This window comes from Chiloscyllium punctatum, chromosome 12 (assembly GCF_047496795.1).
Source record: "Chiloscyllium punctatum isolate Juve2018m chromosome 12, sChiPun1.3, whole genome shotgun sequence".
Lineage (NCBI taxonomy): Eukaryota > Metazoa > Chordata > Chondrichthyes > Orectolobiformes > Hemiscylliidae > Chiloscyllium > Chiloscyllium punctatum.
Window position 1 is genome coordinate 42,298,048 of NC_092750.1, and position 21,389 is coordinate 42,319,436.

Below are 21,389 nucleotides of genomic sequence, written 5' to 3' on the forward strand. Positions count from 1 at the left end.
TCCATCCATGACCTTAAACACTCATTCTCTCCACCACTAGTACATAATTGTAGCTGTATGCTGCATCATTCTTTTTATTATTAATTCATTGGGTATTGGTGTTGCTGTCTAGGCCAATATTTATTGCCCATCCCTAGTTGCCCTTGAAAGATGCACTGCAGTATGGCCGTCAATGTTCTTTCGATACAGATGGATCTGGACAAGATGGACTGTGGCAATTCAGGAAGTCTGTTTACCAACACCTTTTCAAAGATAATTAGGGATGAGCAACAAATGGCTAGACCTGTCATTGATACACATAACCAAAATGGGTTCTGTTTTATTCTGGCAAGACCAAAAACACATTGGGTGACTGCTTTACAGAACACCACTACAAGTATGTTGTGCATTATTGCAACTTGGATATCCATATTTCTGGTCTCGTGCAATTTTCCAAGGCAAGCTTGAAGATTGGCAACTTTTCCTTTCTTTAGGCACTTTAAAGCATTCTGGATTCAACACTGAGTTCAACAATAGTAAATCGTAATCCGTGCGCCTGTTTTGACTTTTTTTATGCTGGCTTTGGTTTTCTTTGTTTGTTTTTTTCAATGCTTTCACTTCTCCTCCACACATGAACTTTTATTTCTTACCTCATGACTATTTCTTTTGGCATTGCACCACCTTTTCTCATTGAATCTCTCCTTTCTCCACTCTATAACTGATATTTCCTTTCATTCTTTTTCCCACCCTTCCCAAATTTCCTGCTTAAAACATTAACGTTTTCCAATTTCAGTCATCAGCCTGCAGTGTTAACTGCTGCGGTCTCCATGGATTTTGCCTGACCTGCTGAGTATTTATAGCGCTTCCTGTGTTTCTCTCAACTTTGAAGTGTTTCATTTTCATATTAGCAGCTTATTTCATATTGAAAGTGGGAAAAAAGTTTAGAAACTTACCTATGTAACTCGCCTGAGAAAAAAATTGCGATCATAATCTAAGAAATCTGATGATTACATGTTTGCATATTTTGGATCGAATATTTTCATAACTTGCAACTTCTTATAACTGATACATTGTTTTTACTGAAAGAAAATTTTATGTATGTAATCAAACTGGCTTTGATGTTAATATTTACGCATATGAATTCACTGCCTAGCTGCCTGTTGCAGAATTTCACAAGTGCATCTGATTTCTTATTAGCCTAGTCTCAGTTACTCAGCTATAGTTCCAATGATGCACTTCACAAGGGCAAGCAAAAGGAGCTGACATTCCATAATTAACCACTAGCAAAGTTATGCAATTATGTGGCAATGATCCTGTCAGCTACGTTTAAATCTTTTCTGCTTCCCAACAGGTCTGGGATCAATTGCTGAGATCCTACATCTGACAACTGCATCGTTTTAATTTTCAACTGGACTTTGTCAGCTACATTATAGCCATGCACCAAAATCGTGCAAGTTGCGTCCATTCCCAGGTCATGCGGAATCAAGATCCAAACTACCGAAGAGTGATCAAAAGAGAAAGAGAAGCACTTGAACACAGAGGAAAAGGAATGGTGAGGTAAGTATTTGCAATTTTGAGAACTCCATTAACTAGAAAATAAGTTTTGAAAAACTCTACAAATGCCAGGTTGTCAACCAACTAATTTCATTTCAGACGTATCTGCTCCATTCTTTGTTTTTCTATTTCAGTTATAATCAACAGCAAATTCCATAATTGTTCTTTCATTCTTCCGTGAACAGGAAACACTTAAATGTTAAACTTTTTGAAATTTTGCCATATTTACATTTTATTATAATTTGATTTTTCTATACTTTTTAGCAAATAACACAACACCCAAAAATGTGAATGAATTCTATTGCTGACTCTTCCCAGTTCAAGAAAATGCAATGATGTGCCAAGTGTAGCAGTTTTCTAAACTGGAAATGCTGTTCCACAAATCTGAATTACAATTCTGTGCTGCTGAACATTTTTGTGTGCTGTTTTATGATATTATATGTGTAGTAAACTATATTTTGATCTGAAAATGATTTATAATTAACATTTACCTTGTAATGTATGAGTAGAATTAGGAAATGATATGAAGTTAACAAAACCCCATGTACATTTTTAAGATAATATTTCATTCTGCAAAGCAGATTAAGTCTCAGATTTAATACTTAGTTCAATTCTAATTACGTGGAATTTTATCAACCTGACAGTATTTAATGTGTTCATGTTGACAATCTTTGTGACTGTCATTCTTTTTAATGAGAAGGCACATGACATGTGGAGACGTGTTCTACAATCATAGAATTTTGATCAAAATAATTCAAAACTCTTGAATTATGCTTATGTAAGTGAAAGTGATAGATTAAAATAGATGTTAATAAGCCAAATAGTGACACTTCTAAATTAACATGGCTTGCTAAATACACTTAATGAATTTTGTGAACAAAGGTTTCGTTCATCACGTGTAATGTGAAAACTAAAGGAAATGTACTTTGTAAACAGTGCTTCAAATAAAATTTCTTCTAAGGGCTTTCTTTATAATAACTTGCAAAATGAGAATGATGTCGTCTTGAAGACTTGATGGCCAATTTGTTTTAATATCTGATTAAAATCTTGTCTACAATACATTCTCTTCTCACAAATTATTGGAAAGTACTGGTCAAGTAATTAAGTAATGCAATTGTAGCAATGTGATTAGTTTTATTTTGTAGCTAAGTTAATGGATAATTGAAAACTTTTTCTTCAGTTTAAGAGTGTATGGTAAGAAATCTTCATTTGTCCAATCTCTATTGCTAAATACATGTTTCAACACCACTAATAATGTTTATTTCTGTAATTTGTCACTATCTTCCTTGTGGCTGTCATACCTCCTTTTACACGGTAAACAGTTTCCTGAAAGACCTACCTCTACCGGTACTGATGGTGCCAACATTTTCCTCTTGACACAGATCAATTGAGTCCTAAACTCTGAGAATGGCACGGTGTCTCAGTGATTAGCACTGCAGCCTCTTGGCGCCAGGGACCTGGGTTCAATTCCAACCTTGAGCGAGTGTCTGTGTGGAGTTTGCACATTCTCCCTGTGTCTGTGTGGGTTTTCTCCCACAATCCAAAGATGTGCAAGTCAGGTGAATTGGTCATGCTAAGTTGCCCATGGTGTTTGGGGATGTGTATATTAGGTGCATTAGTCAGGGGTAAATATAGGGTAGGGGAATGGGTCTGAGTGGGTTACTCTTCGGAAGATCAGTGTGGACTTGTTGGGCCAAAGGGCCTGTTTCCACACTGTAGGGATTCTAAACTACTCCAGACAATTGCCCTGCTAACAGTTCGATAATCTTCGCCATTAATAAAAATCAATTTTAAATGACCATAACTGGGCCCTTGAGGCTCTTGGGGGGGTCATGCTCTGCTTGGGTAGGGGTAGTAACTGGAGAGGAGGGTGAGTGGAATCAATTATATTAAGGTTAGTGCTGGGGCCTCAATGCTCAGGTTGGGGTTTGGGAGTCCAGGTCAGATGTTGCCCTGGGCCTTGTGATTTTGTCACTGGTGCTAATCGTGATTATAACTTAATTTCAGTTTTGCTGAATGAGTCTGGTGCTGTGTAAGACAGTGTTTCAGAAAGAGCTAATGCTAAAGTTGCATGAAATTCCACCCAATCTTATAATATTACAGGGTCTTTGGGTAGAATCGGGCAAGGAGATAAACATGACATCTCTGGTTCCTAACAGTTTTAAGTAATTCTGCCTAATTAGTCAATGTAACTTGTACCTATTGCTATTATTTAATAAACTGTAACCTCTTATGTAAGATAGTGTCTCATCTTATAAAGACCCACCATTGGTCTATTGACTACTACAATAACTAAACATTTATGTTGTACCTTTAATGGGTTGAAATATCACAAAATTGTTATGACTGTGAGGACATATTAGGGCAGATGAATGTGGGGTTTAAGTAGTGCATTATAGGAGTAAGAACAGTAAAGAGAATGAGAGAATTCAAGATTTTAGAGACTTATCAACTGAAAGTATGACCACTAAAATTGGAGATGCTGAAGAGACCAGAATTTGGAGAGCCACATCTTGAGGAGGGTGGAGGGGATGACAGAGATAGGGCCTGTGAAGCTATGGAGGCATTTGAATTCAGGGATGAGATTTTTTTTATGATCATGGCATTGTCTAATTTAGAAACAATGTAGGTCAGCATTCACAGGGGTGATAGATAAATGGAAATTGGTGAGAGCAAGGACTGATATATGACTCCTTGTATCCAGAGGGTGAAAGGTTAGAGGCCAGTGGGAATTTAATTGTAACAACCAAGTGTAAAAGTAACAAAAGGCATGCATAAAATTTTAGCAGCAGAGAAACTGAGGCAGGAATGAAGTCAGGCAATATTACATAAGTGCAAATGACAGTTCTAGATGTGTAAATATGTGGCCAAGAATTCATCTTGAGATCAAATATGACACCAAGGTTGCAAGCTGTCTGATTGAGCCTTTGAAAGTTGCTAGGAAATGGAGTTTGCAGCATGGAATAGACACAATGGCATTGATTTCCTAATGTTTTCTTTGAAGCATCTTCTGCTCATCTAATACTGGACAGTCTAATAGATACTGTGGGTATCAAAAGCCAGTGGTGGGAGTCAACTGCAGGAGTCAGAGTACACATAAAACCAGACACTGTTTTAAGATCATGTCACTGAGGAACAACATGTAGATGAGAAATGTGAGGAAGCTAAAAATAAACCTTGTAGTGCACAGCATTCAATGGTGCGCAAGTTAAAAAAAAGAAGCCCAGAACAACAAATGCTGGAGATCATATTGGGTCAGGCAGCATCCATGAGGAGAGAGCAAGCTAACATTTTAAGTATCATTGACTTCATCAGAGCTGAAGAGGGAGGAGGAAGATGGTACATAGGGAGCTCCCTAGGAAATGTAGTTCTAAAAAGGCTAAATTTTTCTCACTGTAATAAATGATCAGTTGAATCTCCTGAAACTTGAAAGAGAAATCTTTACCAAACCACTGGGAAAGGTAATTGAAATTCCAAACAAAATTGGCCTTTCACTGTATTTTGAAAGTGGCAAAGGTATTTTAGTAATTGCTTGATTAAATGTATAAAATTCATTATCTCATCTGAATATAATCAAACTAACATGTCTCCCCAAAGCCTGTCCACTTTCTAAAAAGCACAAGTCAGGAGAGTGATGGAATATTCCCCACTTGCCTGGATGGGTGCAGCTCCAAGAACACTCAAGAAGCTTGACACCATCCAGGACAAAGCAGCCTGCTTGACTTGCACCGAATTCACAAGAATCCACTCACTCCACCACAGACGCTCAGTAGAACAGCGTGGACGATCTGCAAGCTGCACTTCAGAATTTCATCGAAGATCCGTACACAGCACTTCCAAACCCATGACCACTTCCATCTGCAAGGACAAGAGCAACCAATACATGAGAACACTGCCACCTACAAGTTCCCCTCCAAGCCACTTACCATCCTGATATATTGCTGTTCCTTCACCGTCACTGAGTTAAAATCCTGGAATCCATTATCTAACAGCATTGTGGGTCTACCTACAGCACATGGTCTGCATGGTTTAAGAAAGCAGCTCACCACCACCTTCTCAAGGGCAACCAGGGATGGACATTAAATATTGGCCAGTCAGTAATGCTCACATTCCCCAAGAGAATAAAAGAAATGATTGTCGACAAAATGGGGTAATTATGTATAGGGATCAACTTCCAATGAACAAAGGGGAGAGTTTTCTAAAGTAGTTGAAAAGAATGAATGCTGTGTGTTTGGGATGTTGGGTGGCTTACATGTTTCCTCTAATCATTTCTCTCTTGCTGTTTGCTGCAGGTGGCACAGAGCTGTATCTACCAATCTAGTCAAGCCTATAATACATATTCCTGAAGATGAAATGTCCAGACAAAGTGGCTCTGAATGTAGAGAATCAAAGAAAAAAAGCCTTATAAATAAAATGCGAAAAACAGTAGGGAGATTTATAGCACATCCTTACCAAAGCAAGCAGTTAAAGAATGTTGAAAGAGATTGTGCAAGAAGTCCTTTGAGAACTAGAAGCTTCCCACAATTTCCAGTAAAATACTATCATGTTCTAAGAACGAGCAAGATGCCTGACTCACCACTGGAGTTCTTGGAAAAATCAGCATCAAACCACGTACAGTGTAATGATTCACACTTATACAGATCTAAGGATGCCAAGACGTCCAAGGGACAAGCCAAGCAATTGGCAAATATTGATGAAACAAAGATACTGTCAACATTGAAATCACAACCGCAGAAAACTGGTTTGTATATGTCGCAGAATAACTTGAATGTTATTTATAAACTTGAGGCCATTTTCCATTAAAAAGATAGTCTGTTTGATTCATGACAGAAAGGTTGGATGTTCACATATCATTTAACTGTTGTGTGTGGCTAAGTCTGGTCAGAGTAGGAATTATTCAGCTGATTCACATGAAATCTTACTGGGGGAAATAATAAGGTGGTCTTGGTCCCTAGGCTGAACTGTATCTCCAAGCAGAGGCTTACAATGATGGAAAAACACTGACAAAGGTTACGGAAAATATTGAAAATGAAAACTGTTAATCTTCTTATTTGTGACCAGAAAATTGCAGAATTAAAAGAAATTGTCTGAAAGGTTGTAAGTAAGACCTCACTTTGCAATTTATTAAGCTAAGTAATTATATGCTGATATTTCAGCAAAGAAATTTAAAACACTTCCCTCTCAAGCTTACTTCAGCTTTGAAGATTCAATTTCGTCAGGGACCTTTGATCTCAATAGTGTCTTTGGAGATCCTTTTGGTATTTTATTTCAAACTTTACACTCAAAAAGGATGCTAGATTAGGATCTGTTTTCTTTTCTTATCAGCACTAGTCTTTTTCCTTAGGGACCAGAACTGCAGGAAACAAAATTTATAATATGCAGTTCAGCACTGAAACCACCAGATGACAGGCTTAGACAATTACAGAGGAACCTCGATTATCCGAATGAGATGGGCAGGCACTGGATCGTTCAGATAATTGATTATTCGGTTAATTGATTTCCACTCGGGCTCAGGGTTTTCTGTGAAGTCGGCTCCGCATTCAGGAGACGAGGCAGCAGCACACTGTGTGTGAGCCCCCGCCCTCCGTGTCTGCGCCCCAACCCTGTCCACCCCACCCCACCTCCTGCCCACTCCCCCAACATTGTCTGCCCCCTGCCCACTCCCGCAACCCCATCAACCTAACCCCACCCCGCCGCCTGCCGACCCCAACCATGTCCGCCCCCACACCCATCCCTCTCTCTCCCTGCCCCCACATCCTACCCACTCCCCCATCCACCCAACCACACCCCCAGCCCACACAAAATCCCATCTGCCCCCACTCCACCTCATGCCCATTCCCCCAACCCCGTCTGCCCCCAAACCCATCCCTCTCCCTCCCTGCCCCCACACCCAACCCATTCCCCAATCCGCCCAACCCCACCACAAGCCCACCCACAACCCCATTCGACCCCACCCCACCTCCTGCCCACTCCGCCAACCTCGTCCACCCCCATCCCACCTCCTGCCCACTCCCCCAAACTCATCCACCCCCATCCCACCTCCTGCCCACTCCCCCAACCTCATCAGCCCCCGACCCACCTCCTGCCCAATCCCCCACCCTCATCCACCCCCATCCCACCTCCTGCCCACTCCCCCACACCCCATCCGTCCCCACCCCACCTCCTGCCCACTCCCCCAACCTCATCTGCCCCCATCCCACCTTCTGCCCACTCCCCCAACCTCATCCGCTCCCCCCGAACCCCGCTCCACCCCCAACCCCGCCCACCCCAACCCTATCTGCTCCACCCTCAACCCCGCCCACCCCCAACCCCGTCTGCTCCAGCCCCAAACCTGCCCACCCCAACCCCATCTGCTCCACCCCAACGCCGCCCAACCCCAACCCGTCTGCTCCACCCCCAACCCCGCCCACCCCAACCCATCTGCTCCACCCCAACCCCGCCCACCCCCACCCTTCTGCTCCACCCACAACCCTGCCCACCCCAACCACATCTGCTCCACCCCAACGCCGCCCAACCCCAACCCGTCTGCTCCACCCCCAACCCCGCCCACCCCCACCCTTCTGCTCCACCCACAACCCTGATCACCCCAACCCTGTCTGCTCCACCCCAGCCCCACCCACCCCAAACCGTCTGCTCCACCCGGAACCCCGCCCACCCCAACCCCGTCTGCTCCATCCCCAACCCCACCCTCCCCAACCTGTTTGCTCCACCCCCAACCCCGTCCACCCTAACCCATCTGTTCCACTCCAACGCCACCCATCCCAACCCTTCTGCTCCACCCCCAACCCTGCCCACCCCAACCCCACTCCACTCCAACCCCACTCCACCCCAACCCCACTCCACTCCAACCCCACTCCACCCCAACCCCACTCCACCCCAACCCCGCCCACCCCATCCCCATCTGCTCCACCCCCCAACCCCACCCACCCCAACCCATTTGCTCCACCCCAACCCCGCCCACCCCCAACCCATCTGCTCCACTCCCAACCACACGCACCCCAACCCCATCTGCTCCACCCCCAAACCTGCACACCCCAACCCTGCACCAGCCCAACTCCGCCCACCCCAACCCCATCTGCTCCACCCCCCCAACCCTGCCGACCCCAACCCATCTGCTCCACCCCAACCCCACCACCCCCAACCCATCTGCTCCACTCCCAACCATGCCCAGCCCAACCCTGTCTGCTCCACCCCCAACCCTGCTCCACCCCAACCCCGCCCAGCCCAACCCATCTGCTCCACCCCAACCCCGCCAACCCCAACCCCGTCAGCTCCACCCCTAACCCTGTCTGCTCCACCCCAAACCCCACCCACCCCAACCCCGCTCCACCCCAACCCTGCTCCACCCCAACCCCGCCCACCCCAACCCTGCTCCACCCCAACCTCACCCACCCCGAACCCTGCCCACCCCAACCCATCTGCTCCACCCCCAATTCTGCCCACCCCAACCCTGTCTGATGAAGGTCTTATGCCTGAAACATTGATCCTCCTGCTCCTCAGATGCTACCTGACCTGCTGTGCTTTTCCAGCACTACACTCTCAACTCTGATCTCAAGCATCTGCAGTCCTCAATTTCTCCTAGTTCTAAAATTATGTAATATATTAATTAATGTTTTGACTCCATAAAGGCAGTACTTCACATTATTGTGATTCTTTGTACTCTACAAAGTGAAGATGGTCATCATTGTTCTTCTTGTGATATCCAATGTTAGCACTGAACACAATTTGGTGATGTTTTGCACATATCTTAGACAGAAAAAAGCTTTGTATGTTTAGGATGGCATGGTGGCTCAGTGGTTAGCACTGCTACCTCACAGCACCACGTTCCCAGGTTTGATTCCAGCCTTGGGCAATTGTCTGTGTGGAGTTTGCATATTCTCCCTGTGTCTGCATGGATTTCCCCCCACATTCCAAAGATATGCAGCTTAGGTAAATTGTCCATAGTTGTTAGGTGCATTAGTCAGAGGGGGGTGGGTTACTGTTCGGAGGGTCAGTGTGGACGTGTTGGGCTGAAGGGCCTGTTTCTGCACTGTAGGTAATCTTTTCTACTTTAACTATACCCTTGGAACAGCAATGCCCAGTGTATTGCTGTATTAATTTGACTTCTTGTCATTTTTATTTCCAATGTAAATCAAACTGCCAATTCAGTGCAAAGTTACTTGAGTTCCATCAACAACACTAGGTTGAGTTTACACAAAGTCAGCAATTTCTGTAGGTTCTACAAGTGGCTCAATTAAAATTTTTACCTCAAGATAAGCTGGATTTAAACACAGAACTCAAAAGTGAAGGGTGGTAGTATGTTAAGGTATCAGGAAACTTTTATTCTGCAGTTTAAGTGCACATATGTGCATATAATATCAAATCTTTTATCCTTCTGTCCAAGTTTAAAAGTTCTGAATGGAAATTATTCAGTTTTGTATTATTCATGTACCAATAATTGAACTTCCTTCCCCGAAGTTCACTTTGAATCATTTTTAAATTTGTTTTCTTATTCACTATGGAAGTAAGGAAAATTGTGTTGAAAAAAAAACATAAGGTTCCCTGCTGCCTTAGCCCTCATCTCTAGCTACTTGCTTACCTCCCCTCATGTCTTCTCTGAGCACATCTTGTCTCAGAGACCCGCCTCCTTCTCCCTTGATGACAATTAAATTGCTGAACACTGAACTTCCCTCCTCATCTCCATGCTAATCACAAAATATTTTGTAACCAAATCCTTCATGGAGGTTATACTAGCTCTAGAGCAGATGGGACTTGAACCCCAGATTCCTGACCCAAAGGTAGGGATGCTACCACTGCACACAACAGCATCCAACATGTTAGCCCCTACCGTAAATGGGTTCACTCTCTTTGCAAATATCTCTGTACCTGATTTCAAACCTCCCTTCCCTCTCTAAAGTCTTTGAATGGATTGTTGCCGAATTCCTTGAAACTCTGTTACAATCCCTTTTATCAAAGTCACACATAACATCCTAAATGACTGTAACAATGGTAAACTTGCCCTCCTCATCCTTCTCAAACTGTTTGCATCCTTTGACTCATTTGACCACACCATCCTCTTTCAATACCTTTAAGTGCGGTCCAGCTAAAGGTGATGATCTCACCTGTTACCATTTGTATCCGTGCTTTTGTAGCCAGGATATTACTTGCCAATATGCGGTCTTGTGGTGCAGTAACAGTGTCCGTATCTCTGGGCCAGAAGCTTCAAATTCAAGTACCACCATTTGATGGCTGTATAAGTTGTGTAATACTTTGGCCATAAATGGGTATTATCCATCTGCATATTCTTCCAATACACCAATGGAAGATAGTAAGATTGAGAGAGTGTCCTGATCAGCAAGACTATGTTAACAGTAACATAACTATGCTAAAATACTGGACATGTAATTGTATGAGCAAGAGATCCCCTAGTTCTGAGGCTTCTGATAGAATCCACACATGCATGCACACAGTCTCTTGAATAAACACAACAAAAGTGTTTTTGTAGAGTTGTTAACTCCCTGAGTGTGTAATTTTCAAGAACAGGCATAAAACAGGCATTTTATAAGTTTAAATCAAAAGAAATGATAAATGCTTATATATGCAATATTCAAAATACAATTGCAACTCCCATTCCTCATCCACACAGGATATGCACACATAAGATTACAACAGAAGGATAGGATACACTGATATTTTTAAGAGTTCAAATGTCACTATTAAACTGTTTATTCAAGATGGTCTGAGTCTAAATAAAACTTACTTACATCAGAGAGATGCAGTGATGATTTTTCTCCCCTATCTTGCATTCATGGAGTCCCACAGTAAAGATTAAAATCGGTTGCATAGCCATGAATTCCTTGTCCACATATCATACTACCTGACACATATCAACAGATTCAAGAACAGCTTCTTCCCCACTGTTATCAGAATTCTGAATGACCTCTCATATATTAAAGTTTATTTTTCTATTCACCTTCTCTGTAGCTGTGACCCTATATTCTGCATTCTGTTCTATTTCCCTGCTGTACTTATGTAAAGTGTGATTTGCCTGTAAAGCATGCAAAACAATACTTTTCACTGTATCTTGATATATCTGACAATAATAAATCAATCAAATCAAATGTTTTTTTTTTAAAGTCATGCCCTTGTGTGAGCAGTTCCCCATCAATTTGTTCCACCAAGTGCCACAGTGCGGACTTGAGCAACCATGTGTTTCTATGGAGCAATTCTCTGAAATCTTTCTTCCAACTCTTTGGATAATTTGAAAATTTGATCAAATGACCCCCAACAATTTACTGGAAATGTATATAAATCCAACACAACTTTCTTTGCAGCAACTATTCAAGTGGACGTGGATGTTTTGGAGGCAGAAACAGCAAGTATTTTTGGCAACAATCTAGTTGTGACATCACGTCGTATGTCCCGCCGCGTGTCTGTGACGAGTCTCCCCACTGACAAGCAAAAGGTCTGCATAATTAATGACATCCTATGATAATAAGTTTAAAAGTATGCTTATATTTTCTGAAACTAAAGTACTGCTTATTTCATTTTAGGCACCCCGCTCAAGTAAAAGGCAGTACTTAAAAATATTTAAAAAGAAAAATAAAAGAAAAAATGTGGAGCAAAGTAGGAGACATTCCTTTCTAACCATAGGAAAGCTTCAAGCACAAGTAAGTACAGACCACTTCCAAACATAACTATCTCTTTGCATATCACCAAACTACTCTGCTGACTGACAGTGAATTACATTTCTCAAAATTCCTTATGTATTTACAGGACTCAGGTTTACACAGTACACTCTGATTAAATATCTCTTGAAGTAATATCTATTTAACATTCTTTCAATTAGGTGGATGACTTAATTGAAACAGTTTCAGAAAAGTCAATGAAATTACTGGCTCAAAGACATGCAGAACTCCAGCAGTGTGAGTATCTAGGAGATGAAATCCTACAGTCATCCAAGCAATTTCAGCGAATTTCTAAGAAAAGTGCCCGGAAATACAAGTGGAAAAAGTGTTTTCTCTGTGGATGCTGCTGCTAAATCAGCCTTAATTCTTAAGTACACCATTTAGAAACTAATTCTTCAATTTATAATGCAAAGAACTAAAAAGGTATGCTTTGCAGGTGAACTATTAGGTTAAACTTGAAAGAGCAAAATACATTTACAGTAAGTATAGTCAGATGATTATATTGGCATCAGAACTAAATTCTTTATGTTAATATAGCATACATTAATTGAACAATCTCAACCCAAAATTGGCCCAATTCAACATTAATTAGCAATCTTGTTCCAATGCCATTGATTGCCTCACAAACAAATGCTCCATTCATGCAAATATTTGATGTATCCCAACATGTTGATGTGATGTATCTGGTGTGTGTATGAAGAGACATAGCATGCTTTCTGCTTTTGTGTGCTTGTTTTCTTCTTATTGTCAACTCACCTGGCTAGCAGCAATGCAAAAAGAGAGCCAAATGTGTTAAATCTCTCCATGTTAGTTAAAAATCACACAATACCAGGTTATAGTCCAACAGGTTTATTTGGAAGTACTAGCTTTCAGTTTTGCTCCTTCATCAGGTGATTGTTGGCCCCAACATTAATACTCTGCAACCTGGGAAAAAATTATGGAGACTCTAAACTGCTCAAATTGTAGCATCTTTCTTTCAGTCTCCCAGGTGGAATCCAATGGAATGTGAAGGGTTATCTGGCCTGGTTAAAGAAGTTTCCAGAAAGACGACATATTGTTCCACTAGTTTAGCTGGAACCTTGAGGGATCCTGTTTCCATGTGTTGCCACCAGGAAACACAGCTGAGGGCTAACCACTGGAGAGGCTCTGTACTAACAGGGAGATAGAATCCATAATGTGGAAGTGCTGATTTTAGACTGGGGTGGACAAAGTTAAAAATCACACAACACCAGGATATAGTCCAACAGGTTTATTTGGAAGTACTAGCTTTCAGAGTGCGGCAGGATCATAAGACTTAGAATTTATAGCAAAAGATCACAATGTCATGCAATTAAAATGATATATTGAACAAACCTAGATTGCTGTTAAGTAATAGAATCATAGAGATGTACAGCACAGAAAAGAACCCTTCGGTCCAACTCCTCCATGTCGACTAGATATCCCAACCCAATGTAGTCCCACCTGCCAGTACCCAGTCCATATCCCTCCAAACCCTTCCTATTCGTATACCCACCCAGATGCCTTTGAAGTGTTGCAGTTGTACTAGCCTCCACCACTTCCTCAGACAGCTCATTCCATACACACCATCCTCTGCATGAAAAAGTTGCCCCCCTTTTACATCTTTTCCTAAACCTGTGCTGTCTAATTCTGAACTCCCCCACCTCAGGGAACAGACTTTGTCTATTTATCCTATCCATGCCCCTCATGATTTTATAAACCTCTGTAAGGTCACCCCTCAGCTTCCGACGCTCCAGGAAACAGTCCCAGCCTATTCGACTTCTCCCTATAGCTTAAATTCTCCAACCGTGGCATCCTTGTAAATCTGAACTCTTTCAAGTTTCAACCCTTTCAACATTGGGTTGCAGATTTCGATTCATTAATATGTAAATCCCAGAACTTCTTTTAAGTCACATTCTTGAGATAACAAAAAAAAGTGAGATCTCATCTTTTAAGTCACATAGCCAAGTTGAGGAGATGGCCTCAATCGGGACCTTGGGTCCATGTCACACCACAGGTGACCCCACTACACTATACACTCTCAGGCACACAGACATACAACACCCACACTCATACGCACACCCTCTCACAGGCTTATACTCCATCACACTCATGCACACACTCTACCAAGCACGCGCACACGTAAATACACCATCTCTCACACGCACTTATACTCTCACGTGCACACTCACATGCACACGCACACTCTGTGACTCTCTCTCTCCCTCACTTACATGCACACACACATATAAGTCTATGGGATGAATTTGCATTTGCAGAATTGTAATTGCAGATACGTTCTACTTTTGCTCAAAAAGCACACAATCTGCAGGCAGTCAATCCATGTGACATTGTATAAATTCCTACGTTGGAAGTAGAACCAGTCTGACTCAAGACTGGTATACAGACTGCCTCTAACCTCATACCTTTAATACATTGTCTGAACTGAGATGTCACTTTTTTTTAATAAAACCTTAAGTTAACTCAAGAATGTGACTTAAAAGAAGTTCTGGGATTTACATATTAATGAACAAAAATCTGCAACCCATTCTAAAAGATGAATGACTTAACAGCAATCTAGGTTTGTTCAATATATTGTTTTAATTCCATGACACTGTGATCTTTTGCTATAAATTCTGTGTCTTATGATCCAGCTGTACTTGTTACCTGATGAAGGAGCAGCGCCCTGAAAGCTAGTGCTTCCGAACAAAATTGTTGGATTATAACCTGGTGTTGTATGATTTTTAACTTTATCCACCCCAGACCAACATCATCATGGATACCATCTCCCTGTTAGTACAGAGCCTCTCTAGTGATTAGCCCTCAGCTGTGTTTCCTGGTGGCAACACATGGAAATAGGATCCCTCATGGCTTCAGCTAAACTAATGAAACAATATGTAATCTTTCTGGAAACTTCTGCAACCAAATGAGTGTTAAAGGTAACCCTTTGCATTCCACTGGATTCAACCAGGGAGATTGAGAGAAGGATGCTAAGATTTGGGCAGTTTAGAGTCTCCATAATTTTTTTTCCACAGGTTACAGAGTGTTAACAGTGGGGACAATAATCACAAGCGTTAGGTCCAGTGCTGGGAGGGACCGTCATGCCCACTGTTAAATACTGCACACCTCAAGTCAGATAGCTTCTGGCTAGTAAGGTGTATACCTGCTACAGTCCAACTGTTACTTGGAGTTTAGAATTTGTGCTCAACAATGACCACTTGTATGGTGAATTGGTCCTGGTTCATGACTTCCTCAGCTACAAGTGAGATACAAAGATGATAGATATTAACTCTGACCTAGAGGGTGACTGTTTGGAAGGGCATTGGATGAGAACAACAGAAACTAAAACTTCAATTGAACAAGGGGTTCCAGAGGAAACAGAGGCCAGCAAAATGTCTGTCCACTGTCATCCTCTGTCGCAAATGTAGCTGAGACTCGCATGCTAGAGTGGAGTTACTGATTTACACCAGGTGATACTTAACATGCAGGCATCCAGAATGGTACAAACCATCAGTGACATAGAAGGCTGTCATATTAATACAAAGATTGATTAGAGTAGAATGATCTTTAGTCCGCAGCTAAGGGTTGGAAGTGGGAGTCCAAGATTAAAAGTTTTTTTTTTGCTTTTCCTGTATTAACATATTTAACTTTGCACACAATCTATTAGATAAAAATCCTTTTATGACTTGCCACAATTTGAACAGTTCAGGAATAAAATATATATTTCCTGCATGTCTACTAAAATAGGAAAAATAATTAGCTGTATCGACAAAAGACCATAGACATCTATTTCTATTAGAAAGTCAATTGGTAATATTTGCCTTGAGCAACACCACTCTGTATGAATTAGCAAGGGCGAGAGGCCTCCATGCCTTACTAAAGCAGGTATCGGGAATAGTCCCATTATCATTGTTCTGCATCACACTCTAGCCTCCAACTTGAATGAAATAATCAGCACCCTCTGTCTATTGGAATAATTAGTCATTATCTGTTAAGACAATAAGAGGCCAGATTTTACAGTAAACTACAAGAAAGATGCAAAGATGCTTCATTGTGATTTGGATAAGATGAGTGAGTGGGCAAATGCAAGGCAGATGAATGTGGATTATTGTAAGATTATCTACTTTGGGAGCAAAAACAGAAAGGCAGGTTATTATCTGAATGGCAACAGATTGGGAGAGGGGAAGTGAAACAAGATCAGTTGCTGAAAGTAAGCTTGGTGGTGCAGCAGGCAGTGAAGACGACAAATGGTATGTTAGCCTCGTAGCGCGAGGATGTGAGTACAGGAACAAGGATGTTTTGCTGCAGTTGTACAGGGCCTTGGTGAAATGACACCCAGAATATTGTGTGCAGTTTTGCTCTCCTTATCTGAGAATGGTCTAGCCATGGAGGCAGTGCAGCAAAGGTCTACCAGACTCATCCTGCAATGACATAACTGACATTTGTAGAGAGATTGGATGGATAGGACATTATTTACCGGAGTTTAGAAAAATGAAGATAACCTCATAAAAATTTATAAAATTATAACAAGACTAGACAGGGTAAATGCAAGAAGGATATTCTTACTTGGGAGTCCAGAACTAGGGGTCACAGTTTAAGGATATGGGTAGGTCATAAGGAGAAATTTCTTCACTCAAAAATGTGGTGACCCTGTAAAATTTTCTGCCGCAAAAATTGAGTGAAGCCACAGCATTGACTGTTTTTAAGGAGTTCTTAAAAGTTATCAAAAGGTATGGGAAGAAAGCAAGGACATGGTATTGATGTGGATGATCAGCTAAGATCATATTTAATGGCGCAACAGATATGAAGGGCTGAGTGGCCTACTCCTGCTCCTATTATCTTTGATTCTAATCTTTCCCACATTTATTCAAATATTGAAAATATGTGCTAACATTTGTTCGAGACTATATTAAAATGTGTTGCATTTCAGAAGTCATGGTACTAACTTAAAATACATAATAGGAACCCCATGAGTCTTATCATTATGATGTGTTGTAGCTAAAAACGCTGTTCCATTAGGTTTTATGTTCACTATGCATGTATCCAAAATCAAGCATTTCTCATCAACTGCAAATTGCACAGAACAGATATAACAGGTGTTGTGTTACAGTGAATGGATGTAGATTTTCTTGAGTAAGTTTGCACTCTGGTGTGATGTAAAAAGGCAACAATAAACACAAGTTAATGAAGTAACAATTTAACACGTGAAAAATAAAAAGCTAAGGATTTAAAGGTATGTGTTCTGAAGCATCTGCTATTGTCAAGATAGCAGACAATTTAAATAACATTATGAATGCAAATCTTAAAAATAAAAAGATTGTACCTCTTTTTCAATAATGTTATCTCACACAAAAATGTTTTTGTTTGTAATTTCTTAATGGAAAAGAGAAAAGATACAGTTATATAAAAGCAAAACACCACAGATGCCAGAGTTCTGAAATAAAACAGGAAGTGCCAGAAACATTCAGGAGGGTCTAGCAGCATCTTTGGAGACAGAAACTAGATTATGTTTCAAGTCTGATGTAACCTATTCAGGACTTAGAAAGATACAATGATGTCTATTTTAAGCAATGAGTTGAAATTAATGGAGGTACTCACAACCTTTTAAACAATCCTACAGAATATTACAATTATTTACAAATGATATTTATAATTCATCATTCTTATATTTAATTTAATAGCAAATCTCATCGGTTTTTAAAACATTTCCTGCAATATCCATTAAATAATCAGATTTTCTCTGCCATTCAATTTTTCTGGCAACCAACAGCTTGCTGTTTAATATCTTTAAAAGAATTATGGCAATTCAACTGTGTTCCTTTTTATAATTGATGTACTTTGGAAATTCAGCCAAAGGAAGAAAATCAACTACATTCTTTCAAATTTACAGGGGGACTTCAAAATTATGTTCCAAAAGTGCTATTGAATACTACTTATTTGTAACCTAAAATGAATGTATTTCCTCATATTGATTACATTTTGATTTGTCAAGAATAATGGTTGAGGAAGTGAGAGTTTGGTGGAGCAAAAAGTTGTTGATAGGAGATCAGCCACCAATTACACACTGCATTTCCATTTTCTTCCAACTGACATTAATATCCCCAGGAAACAAACCGCTTAATAAAGCCTGCTTGTTTTTTCTCTATAAACTTTAATAACTAAATAATGAGACAAGGTGAATATATTAATGTGAGACACTTGTTTGCCTTTCTTTTCACTAGAGTCCCAAATTTCATGACTGATAAAGGACAGACAGCCAAATTAGACGGCAAAAGTGAGGACTGCAAATGCTGGAAATCAGAGTCTAGATTAGGGTGGTGCTGGAAAAGCACAACAGGTCAGGCAGCATCCAAGAAGCAAGAAAATCGATGTTTCAGGCAAAAGCCCTTCATCAGGACAAATCAGAATCCAACACAACTTCCTCTTTAGTATGAACTCTTTGTGAGTAGACAGTCAACACATTATCTAACTGTTGATTAGAATCTAGATACTGCCTGTGCATAATGAACTGGCCAAGTTTACTCCATCAAGTTGTAGTCTTCGCAGAGTTCCAAACTCAAGGTCCCCTCTTCAGAATGGTTGGTCTCAAGCTGTCGGTGTCTTCAATTTCCCTTTTATATGTTTTTTTCCTCAGTCTTCCAGATTGTTTGATATCATGCTCCCTTGAGCAAGACTCAGAGTTCCGAGCTCATTTATCCAAGCATAGTGTAAACAGAAGACGTGTGCCCATAGTTCCTCTTTTCAGTCTTATGTATCCCTTTTTAGAAATGCAGAGGTTAAATAACCTTTAGTATCAGACATATACCGAGTCAGCAGTCTGATTTTACAACTTCTTTTCACAGTGGACAGTTCTGGTGTTTATATAAATTTAGTATAATGCTTGTTAAGCTTCAACTGTTAGCCACAGGGGCACAGTTACTCTTAAGATCACACACTCAGCTCAGTTCATTAGATAATGAATAAGAAAAAAAAAGTTCTTGAAAGCAATATTTTAATAAACCGATTATCTGTTTCTCCGCTTTAATTCTCTTAAGAAAGCAAATAGCATAGAATATCTTATTCACGGAAAGTTGGAAAGAAGTTAATACATTAGGAAATATTTTCAACTTTATTTCTGTTCAATTAGAATACTTTCATTCACATTTCCATTCAGCTTTGCTATCTTTTTTTCCCAGTGGTTTATTTCAGCAATCTCACAAAGATAATGTTGTGTGTAGATCCTATAAACAAAACTTAAACCCATAATAACTTTTACTACAAGTTGATATTGTATGAATTTTCTGCTTTTATTCTTTAAAGGCAATTAGGCAACATTGGTAAAGCTAACATTTTGATCCAGCAACAATGAAGAAAAAGCAGAGTAGTTCCAGATCAGTGTCAACTGTGTAGATTAGACAGGAATTTACAAGCAACGATGGTTCCATGTGGCAGCTACCATGGACCTTCTAGGAGGTAGAAGTGGATGTTGAAGGTTCTTTTGAGTTGTTGCAATGCAGCTGGTTGATAGTTCGTACTGGTTGCACTGTGTCAATGATGCAAGGAATGATGTATAAGTTGGTGGATGGGTTACTGATCAGGTGGGCTTCTTTCTTCTGGTTGGTGTTGAGCTTCTTGAGTGTTATTGGAGCTGCAACCACTTAGGCAGGTGATGAGTTTTCCCTCAAATACTCGTGACTTTTGCCTTGCAGATGATGGCAAGCTTTGGAGAGCCAGGAGGGGAGTTACTCACTGCAGCATTCCTAACCACTGATCTGCTCTTATAGCCAAAGTGTTTACTTTCTGGCCAAGGGTGACTCACCAAATGTTGATAATTGGAAATTCAGCAATAGTAATAGCATTGAATGTCAAGGGGAGATAGTTAAATGATCTGAGTCCAGATATTCCACTGGTCAGTGAGCTATCCAACTGCGCAGGTTAGGGTTATGCTCCAAGACCAGTCAAAATCTCAAAGGCAGCTGACTGTGTAGGAATTGGTTGAAAAACTGAAGATTCTGGAACCCTCTGAAATAACACTTTAAAGTTGGGAGAATCGGAAGGGTTCTGCTTCAGGTAAACTACTGGGTACCCAGATAGATTATGAAAAACTTAGACCTTAGTTCAATAGTTAACCAGGAGTTGGACTATCTTCCCCACCAATCTGTTCCAGTGACAATGGTGAAGTGAGTGATATGCCACGAGGTTAGAGGTTGTGGTCAAGTGTAATTCTATTACTTTCGATGGGCTACAATGCCTCAAGGATGCCCATTCTAGAGCTGTTTGACTTTTATTTTTCCCTGAAATCATTCAATTTACTAAAGTGATAGCATCACAAAACACGATTGAGAATCTGATCAGGTGAAGTTGGGACTTTGCTTTCACAAGGACGGTACAATATTCACTGCTACCAAAAATATCATGGACAGATGCATCAATGACATTGATTGGTGAGGACAAGATATGGTAGGCTTTGCCTGTTGGTTGCCTCAACACCTGTTGCAGACCTAACCTGGCATTTATATTGGTCAGGACTTGGCTAGGTTCCACAGTAGCAGTGTTGCCAAGCATCACTTAATGATTGAGACTGAAGGTCCGCACCCAGAGTACATTCCATGCCCTTCCTACCCTCAGCATTTCATCCAATAAATGTTTGAGGGAGGAATACTGATTCATCAGCTAAGGGTGCAGTAGGTGGCAATAAGTAGATTTTCTTGCCTATGTTTGGATTGATATCATGTCACTTCATGGAGGCTAAAGACAATGTTGAAGATTCCAAGCGTAACTCCCTCCCACCTGCGTAGCGCTGCGTAGCTTGGTCTGCCCTAGTGATAGTGATACATCTGTAAGGTACAATTTGGTGAGTTTGACTGTATCAGTCGGTTGATTGACTAGTCTCTCAGACAGTTCTTCAAATGTTAGTATAAGCCATCAGGCTTTAGAAAGCAGGGTTTTGCAGAGTCAATAAGGCAAAGTGTGCTTTGTCATTTCTAGTTCCAAGTTGATGTATGCGGTCCATGCAGTTCTATTCCTTTGCAACTTTTCTGTAGCAATTTACTTCAACTGAGTCGAATGTTAGACAATTTCAGGTAGCATTTAAGAGTCAACCACATTGTTCAGACACTGAAATCACTGGTTGGCCAAACCAGTTAAGTATGACAGACTTCCTCCCCTAAAGGACATTGGTGAACCTAGCAAGCTGTTATGACATTCAACAAT

General features: G+C 40.9%; 1 protein-coding gene across 3 annotated transcripts; it reads left to right on the forward strand.

Moving 5' to 3' along the window:
* The first annotated feature begins 1,285 nt into the window (after positions 1 to 1,285).
* LOC140483816 (putative uncharacterized protein C3orf49) lies at positions 1,286 to 21,336 on the forward strand. Of its 3 annotated transcripts, XM_072582464.1 has the most exons (6): positions 1,286 to 1,536; positions 5,826 to 6,274; positions 11,847 to 11,977; positions 12,066 to 12,182; positions 12,362 to 12,437; positions 18,419 to 21,336. In XM_072582464.1, coding segments are annotated over exons 1-6 (897 nt in total). In that variant the 5' UTR covers positions 1,286 to 1,414; the 3' UTR covers positions 18,421 to 21,336. The 3 variants fall into 3 exon arrangements, with proteins under 3 accessions (XP_072438565.1, XP_072438564.1, XP_072438567.1); XM_072582463.1 differs by lacking the exon at positions 18,419 to 21,336 and having other exon boundaries at positions 12,362 to 13,196; XM_072582466.1 differs by lacking the exon at positions 18,419 to 21,336 and having other exon boundaries at positions 1,286 to 1,531; positions 12,362 to 13,196.
* Positions 21,337 to 21,389: the final 53 nt, after the last annotated feature.

Excerpts from the sequence above, each read along its gene's own strand:
- LOC140483816 (XM_072582463.1), top strand. The coding sequence starts at position 1,415 with ATGCACCAAAATCGTGCAAGTTGCGTCCATTCCCAGGTCATGCGGAAT. Across the intron at positions 11,978-12,065 it reads TCCCCACTGACAAGCAAAAG|GCACCCCGCTCAAGTAAAAG; the intron begins GTCTGCATAATT and ends ATTTCATTTTAG. Across the intron at positions 12,183-12,361 it reads TAGGAAAGCTTCAAGCACAA|GTGGATGACTTAATTGAAAC; the intron begins GTAAGTACAGAC and ends TCTTTCAATTAG.